The sequence below is a fragment of the Thunnus thynnus genome, chromosome 16 (genome assembly GCF_963924715.1).
Source record: "Thunnus thynnus chromosome 16, fThuThy2.1, whole genome shotgun sequence".
Taxonomy (NCBI): Eukaryota; Metazoa; Chordata; class Actinopteri; order Scombriformes; family Scombridae; genus Thunnus; species Thunnus thynnus.
In genome coordinates, this window is record NC_089532.1 from 9,274,038 (window position 1) to 9,282,217 (window position 8,180).

The 8,180-nt window shown below is 38.1% G+C and overlaps 1 protein-coding gene across 1 annotated transcript; it reads right to left on the reverse strand.

The window, feature by feature from the left end:
- Positions 1-337: 337 nt before the first annotated feature.
- Positions 338-7,941, reverse strand: mbip (MAP3K12 binding inhibitory protein 1). The gene is made up of 9 exons (XM_067614581.1): positions 7,787-7,941; positions 5,816-5,932; positions 5,374-5,583; positions 4,690-4,786; positions 4,272-4,337; positions 3,701-3,859; positions 3,263-3,360; positions 804-842; positions 338-702 (listed from the first exon to the last, which is right to left on the reverse strand). The coding sequence occupies exons 1-9, from the start codon at positions 7,904-7,906 to the stop codon at positions 595-597; spliced, it is 1,014 nt and encodes a 337-aa protein (XP_067470682.1). The 5' UTR covers positions 7,907-7,941; the 3' UTR covers positions 338-594.
- Between the last annotated feature and the right edge of the window lie 239 nt (positions 7,942-8,180).

An 8,180-nucleotide genomic window follows, 5' to 3' on the forward strand; every position in this document is an offset into this window, starting at 1 on the left:
CTGAGTCAGATTCATTTGAACTATTCATTAGTTGTTTTTTTTTAATGAAAAGATTTGTTGATTATGTCAATCAACAGGAAATTCATTGGCAGCAATTTTGGTAATGGACTGATCATGTAAGTAATTATTTAAGCAAAACTTCACTTCTCAAAGGTGGTGGTTGCCGGTTTCCTTCCTGTAATCTGAACATCTTTTGGTTTTGAACTGTTGATTAGTCTAAACAAGACAATTGGAGGAAAAAAAGGTAATTTAATAATAATAATCATGATGATGATTATCAAATATAATCATTAGTTGCACCTCTTCTCTCTACCAATAAAGGAATTATGAGTCCAAGTTTTCATGAAGGAAAAATACTTTTATTTACAACACAATTATATTTCACTTAACTAAAAAACTATTTAGAGGAATACAGTTTTTTCTACTCTGATATCCAAAATGTGTCTCATGGCCATTACATGAAGCTCATATGAAATGTTTTTAAACACATACAAGGAGAATAGTGCTGATGAACCTCTGAGGAATAGCAAAAAGAAACTAATGATACATGTTCATTGCATTTATAGACGTGGTGTGTTTGTTGATTTGTGTTTGTTACAGTGGACCCTCTGCTCCGTATCCAGGCCCGAACTCATTCACTCTGTTCAGTAGTGCTGCTTTCACTGCGCTGATCTTTTCATCCAGTTCTGTCAGACTGCAGGCCTGAAAAGGACAAAGTCAAACCAAACACTACCAATTAAAATCAGTCAATCTCATACATAAAGTGCAAAGAAAGTGTCCAAAAGGAGACAAAAACTACTAACCTGAGCAGGTGATGTCTTTGCTCGCTTGTGCAGGTGACTCTGTAAGAAGATTAGACCTTCATGATTACTTTGAGACACATACTGAGGTTTTTTTTTCTTCTTCTCTTCTTACTTTGGCCTTAAAGTCTCTCAAGGACTGAAAAAAATAGATTTTACTCAGACACAATGTCACACAGAGAATACCTAAATTTATGCTTGGAATTTCCTAAAATCCACTTACTGAAATAAAAAAATAACTTAGTTGAATGTCTCATTTAAGTGTGGTACTTTGTTTCTTATACATACAAAAAAAGAGGAGATCTTTTATAAGTGAAAAGCAGCAGACATCTGCTTAAGATTATGAGAAGCATTTACTTTTTAGAGCTTATTTTTAAATGGTATTTTGCCTTTATTTGATAGTTTGAAAGCAGTAATAGACAGTTACATCAGGGAGAGGTAACATCCAACAAACACGGATCGTCATGGTTACGTGTCATGTGTCTATGACTATATGAAATATGTTTTTACTCCAGAGGTTTTCATCTTTACCTCTAACTGTGAATCCTTTATTTTACTGTTGCTGTATAATTCGCGAAGGAGTCTCCTTTTTCTGTTTAGTGTTAAAATGTTGCTCCTGATATCGTGGGCCAACTGTGTACAGCTCTTCAGCAAACACCAAACTACAGTATTTTCAGAAATTGCAAAAAGAAGAAGATGGAGAGAAAAAAAAAAAAAAAGTGGTACTCCGAATATAAAAGACCCCATCAGTTTATTCAAAGACACTCGACATCTCTTGCTCTGCTCACACAAATATGCAGTGAGTCAAAAGCAGATTGAGAGCAGCATACTCACAGAACCAGCATGCTGTGCAGAGAAATACCAGTGTGAAGAGACATGCAGCATCTCAAGCACACTTACTCAGATAACTAAACACACGCTGGACAGACTCCTTCAAGATGGGAAATTAGAATCTGTGTGACTCTGCTGAAGTCTTTCGGGTTGAATATGAAGTCCAATAAATTACTTACCATCCCCCTTTTAAGCCTGTGCTATTCTAAAAAAAACTAAGATGTAGGGCTGTTAAAGTTCTCGTTTCTCAAGCGATCTGCAGTGACCCAAACGCCACGGCGTGTTGACCTAAACAGGTTGCATTTTTGATTCAAATCAACTTAAGTGTAACTGGAAGAGGAAAACGTGTTGAAGTATGAGGGCATATCAGGGGAAACCCCATGAGCATCACCCGCAAACTCCTCTGAGTGAGTAGAGTGCATTTTAAAATAACTTTCCAGGCAGCTGACTGATATTCTACATACCAATTCAGGCATTATATACATAAATGCTCCGACTGACAGAGAGCTGATGAAACGGGTTACCTAAAAATACTCAAGAGCTTCTCGGCAATACAGTGTGGATTATTGTTTGAAATACTATACAAAATACAGGATATTCCTGTAAAGTTTGACAAAATAATCTCGACTCCATGACAACTGAGCAAACTACATCTCATAAGATGAAGCTGAAGCTATGGAAAAAAGCGAGTAAGTGGACCTTGATTGTTCCATGTTTTATATGCATTAATCATATTACTACTTGATTTCTCATTTTACTCACCTTTAACTCTGCTCCAATATTAAAGCTGTAAAGAAACTGTGTCCTCTTCATTTAAAAATAATCCTGAGCTGCAGATGTGAAGGTTTCATTTCTGGCTGTGTTGTATGTACTTTAGCAAGTCTCTCTAATGCCTCATCATGTTCAGGGCTCGAAACCTTGATTTCTGCCAAAAACACATTTAGAGTGAAACCTCTGTGTGTGTGTTATCTAACAGGGAGGAAGGAGCAGACAAACTTCTCCTTGTCTGCTATAATGTAGCAGCTGGTTACTCTATTTGTATGAGAGGTAGGTGTAAACATGATAGTTTACACCTTTACAGGCCAAATGAGAGGTTGGCAATAGCAGATACTGAAGTAAACATAAGAGGTGAGATTCAGGCGAAACATTATTGCTCCCGATAATGACAGTAGTAGTAGTATTTTTTGAATACACAATACACTGAAGGCAATCATCTATGATATATCACTAACTCGGAAGTTTTATGGGCAACTGAAATGAAAATATGCGCAACGGAGCCTTTGTAACACACATACCAACATGACAATGTTTATTGAGCATGTGTACCATCCATTAAATGTAAGGGGACCATAAACTGTCAGAAGTGTCTGCAGTAAAGGAAAAGTATACATATAACTCTTCAATCTGTTTAATTTGTGCAAATTACGTTAAACAGAGAACTGAAAGTAGCACATTAGTACAAAACGAGCAAATAAAATCCATCACATGCAAGTTTAATAAGAACTCTGTTACCGAGTGACTGTCGGTGTCAAAACGACACTAGTTAAGACCCGTGTATGACCTCTGACCGAGCACCGGCTAATTATTTTTAAGTGCCATTCATGTATCTATTTCAAAGCTAAAACACTCACCGTGGACTGAAAGTACTCAGGTGAGAGTCCTTCCAACTCCAGGATACGATCCTCCAGCTTCTTTAATCTCTGGTAGACACTCAAAGGGACTGGGCCCGCTATGGAATAAAACAAGTGGTGAACCGCCTGAATACGAATGATTTTACACAACAAACTCAATAAACATATTCAGGGTCATAATAAATGGAGGCTTAGCTAAAAATGAATAATGCAACACTGTTTATTTCAGGTAAACAAGGAATCAGTTGTTTAAATATGTAGAGTGTTTTTAAACTATCCTGCATCCACTACAATGTCTTCATAAGTGTATTTCAATGTGTTACATTTCCTATCATTTAAAACTTGAGACTAAAAGTGTCTGAATGATGTAAGCTAATATCGCATTTAAGTAAGAATCCCTGATTTCAGCACTACTTGAAACTCCTGTGTCTTTCTGACCTGTTGGGAGTTTAAGGTGACTCTCAATGTTGTGAAGTCGTTCTTGTATGGCTGAATTTCCGCAGTCTCTGACCGCCAGCCCCCTCTGCTGCTCCCCAGCCTCTCCTTGGCCTCCCCCACCACGAGTCTGTGGCCCGTAAGTATTTACCACTCGTGTAACTGCCCGGGAACAAGGAACAGAGCACGTAAACAGAGGCCATAACCCAGTTTTAACCACAGACTAGTTAGCAACATACAGGGTTTTCAGCCATGAACCAAGCATGATGCATAAAGGTGTTGTTTGTCAGGTATTTTAGTTTCAATTTAAAGTGATGACAATGTGTGTGCTTTGAATTGTTGTGCAAGCTCACCCAAAACTGTTTTTTGTTATGATAGATGTCAGGTAGAACATTTAATTGTATTAATTAAACCAAACATCACAAATCAACAACAATTCTCGTAAAAGTCATGTTTTAACAAGAATTTTAAGGATAATGGACCTCTGACTTTTTCAAAATTATGTGTATAATTATAAAAAATGATGGTTAAGAAATGCCACATTGACATTTGCAGCAAATATTTATTTTCTTACCTTTCACGTGGCTTTTAAAACCCGGGTAAGGAGTGAATACAGCATCTGTTCTGGCACAGCTGTTTTCTAAAGAGGAGAAAATTTGATTCAAAACGTAATTAGAATGTAATTGTAAAAATTAGATTTTAAAAAAATCACTTCAAATTACGACTGTTACCATTAGTGTGTCCTGATTTCTATTACTGGTCTCTCACATCAGGCTCTGAATTAAAAAAAAAAAAAAAGGGCCCTCTGTCTCATGCTTTTCTGGACTAAGCTGGTTGTGTTTTGAGGCTGAGTGTGTTAGCTACTTCAGCTCCACTCTTGGAGCAGTTCAGCCTGACCTCTCGCCTGTGGAAATCAGCTCTCTCCCAAACATTGGCAATCTGTGTGCAGGCTCCCTCTCCACCCTGCCCCCCAACCTCTCTCCCATTCTCACCCTGATTGCAGTCGATCACGTTGCAAAACTCGCGTACATTGTTTTCATTGATCTCCATCTGCTTGCGTTCCATAAATGCAGATATTCTTCGCTCAATCTAGGGTTACAATGGAGAGACAACACAGATAACAGCATACGGTGGATTGATGATGTATTGATAGGTGTCAGATATGCAGACTGTTTTTTCGCCTACTTAATGCTAATGATCTGTGGGGCAAACACAGTGCAGCAATTTACATTATATGGAATGAGAAATGCAGTAGGGAATTATTTCAGGTAGCCAAAAAAGTTGAATTGCTTGCCATCATCAAATGATGGAATATGAATACTGTTTGCTTGGCTACCAAAATAAATGCACAACATAATGGGGCCTCTTGTCCTTCATCCACATGCAATCTCAGAGTAATGAGCATCCACTTCATAATCCATCAAGGACCTGGCCCTCTCTCAAAGCCCTCTAGCAATGTGGTCTGTTCTACCCGACCACAGCACTAAAGGACCCCTTATTCTCTGCCGAACTCGGGCTTATCAGGTCTCCATCAAGCATTTGCTTCACTGCAGCACATCATGTGCACATCCTCGGGAGCAATTACTTATGATTATTCATTTGCTTGACAGAGAGTAAAGAGGGCTCTAAAAATGTCACTGCCTGAACAGCTGGCAGATCTGCTGACAGAGACCAACCTCTGACTTCCCGGCTCTGATCTGCACCATGACATCATCAGCCGCCGTCTTGCTTCCTGCAGCCTCTGAGCCGGGAGGACCGCGCTCAGACAGAGTAGTCGTCTGCTCTTTGAGTGAAGAGGAGGGAACGGCATCGTCTGATGTGCCGTCCTTTGTAGATGATGTATGACTTTCAGCATCCACCAGTGTCTTTAGACTTTCTGAAACAGCCTTAATGAACAGAAGGATAATGCTTCAAAGCACAAATAATATATATTTTAACAGACTCTAATTAAAAGAAAAAAATAAAGGGTGTAATACATTTTCTCAAATAATGACGCATTGCTCATCAACTCAAGCTTACTTGTGCAGACACTTTTAGCCCCAGACACAATAACGTTAAGCAATTTAACCAATACAAGAATGCATAAGCTGGAAATCATGCAGCATGTAGCCACTTTACCTGTAACTTAGTGATGTGCTGCTGCAAACAGCTGTACACATGAGCAGCTGGAGATGACGGAGGACTCACAGCATCAATGTTGACTTCTATTCTCAAAGCAGCATCGCCTAATTTGAGCTTCATAGCAAAACCAGAGACAAAAGTGAGTTGACGCTGCCCTGAACATGAACCTCAAGCAGATTCAGTAGATAACATTACATTGCATGGTCACTGGTAGAACTGAAATGCAGTACTTTTACTACTATTTAGTATTTCCATTTGATGCAACTTTATACTTGTACTCCACTACAATTTAGTGAAAAATATTGCAATTTTCACTTATCTTCAATTTATTAGATTATACATTAAAAAAATAAGACAATCTTTAAAATGCAACACATCGTTTAACAAGTAGTTATCAAGTATCGAGTAGTTCCGAACCTTTTTGGGTTTTGTCATGATTCAGATGTCTATGAGTCGTTAGAAGTTCCACCAAAGAGTAGCCTCTAAATGTCTCACAGGGTTTTAATTTCAATAACAGTTTGACATTCAAAGAGGTAAAATTATCCAACATTTCACCAAAAAGCAAAGATTAGAATACCCCCCCCCCCACAAATGTGCAGAAAATTAAATCAGGTTTGATCTGGATAATTGATTAATCATTTACATTAATCATCAAGAAAATGTACCAAATATTCTCTGGTTCTTGTTTCTCAAATGTGAGTATTTTCTGCTTTTCTAAGTTGTATATCATCACTTCTATATCAAACATCATTTGTAGGCTAAGCAATGAATAGATTATTAATTGATGATGAAAATAATCATGTGTTGCGGCCCTAGTCTCAAGATAATCAACATATTTGTTAAGGCAGTAATGTAATGCCACTACTACTACTACAAAAGCTATTAATGATAGAGTTCATGTACATGATGAAAGTAGAGCAAGTAAGTTTGCACATTTTAACAGTGTAGAAATGCAGTGTAAACAGAGTCCTACAGTGTGGACAGAGCTGCTAACAATGATGTTCATAGATTGTGTCCTTTTTTCCTGCTTTACAAGACAAAAAGGAGGAATAAAGAGATGACACATGCATGGAATAATAGAAGCAAAGGGTCATACTATGTGAAAATAAATTACATAGCTTATATGTTTAAAGGACAGGTTCACAATCGTTCAAGTCTGTCTTAAAACAACATTCAGGTGTCCAAATGAACAGTGAAAGAGGTTTTCCTCGCAGCAATCATTCCTCCTGTTCATACTGGCTATTAAAACATCCCCTTCAAATGTGCTTTCAATGTAAGTGATGGGGGCCAAAATCCACAGTGTGTCCACACAGCTTATATGAGACTTCAGCTGCCCGAATTAGTCATATTAAGTGGATATCTGCCAGATTTACAGTCTTTTTAGCATCAGATTCCCTCTTTGTGTTTCCTTGGACAGTGTTTCCCTGTTGAGCGGCGGTGGAAGTATAGCAACAAAAAGAGGGACTTTGGCACTTAAAAGACTGTAGAATTGAAAGATATTTACTTGATTTGGCTAATTTGGACGACTGATGCTTCATATTAGCTTCAGAGAAACTTTTAAATAATTTTTTACACAGAAGGAGGACTGTGGATTTTGTAAGAAAAACCTCTTTCAATGTTGTTTAATACAGGTTCAAAGGAAGAGCAATGATAACAGTTGTTAAGGGGGTGATAATGACGAGGTGAAGTTAAGAGATTTTTTCTAAATTTATGCGAGAAACTGGATGTTTTAGCCATCAGATTGTATGGGTGAGCTGTTAAAAATTTAAATTAGATAGTTTATCAGAAACCGAATCGCCGTTAAAGCTAATCACAGAACTCCACTTGAATGTTGAGATATAATGAATGAAGTGAGAGGTAGCACCGATGCTAAAAACATTAGCATGTAGCTAACTTCGCTAGCTGACAACACGCACTGAAAGGCAGCGCTACCCGGAGCCACACGGGCTTAAACTATCCACAACCAACCTCTTTCCCGAAATCTGCTAACCGCTTCAGTATCACACACATGCAGTCCGTGTAGCTGGACATTTTGCCGGATTCATTAGGAGGAGCATGACTCCCACTCTGCTTCGTTGTCTCCGCCATTGCAGTTCAACGGCTGCAGAATACTGCCCGCTGATTGGCTGGAATGTGGCGGCAGTGTACGCACGCGTACACGCACACGCACAGCCAATGCTGTACGTAGATTTCTTACGTGTCTAAATTCATGTTTCTTACTGCACAGAAAAGAATGTAAAATAATATATTATTTGTGATCCATGTATAATTAATAATAATTAACTAGAACTGCACTTTGTTTAGATCCATTTTGTCTTAAGCTTCCATTTTTTAAATGTATCTAATTATTTATTTATTACAC

Excerpts from the sequence above, each read along its gene's own strand:
- mbip (XM_067614581.1), bottom strand. The coding sequence starts at position 7,906 with ATGGCGGAGACAACGAAGCAGAGTGGGAGTCATGCTCCTCCTAATGAA. Across the intron at positions 5,933-7,786 it reads TAGCAGATTTCGGGAAAGAG|CTCAAATTAGGCGATGCTGC; the intron begins GTTGGTTGTGGA and ends TTTGCTATGAAG. Across the intron at positions 4,338-4,689 it reads CGTGATCGACTGCAATCAGG|AAAACAGCTGTGCCAGAACA; the intron begins GTGAGAATGGGA and ends TCTCCTCTTTAG.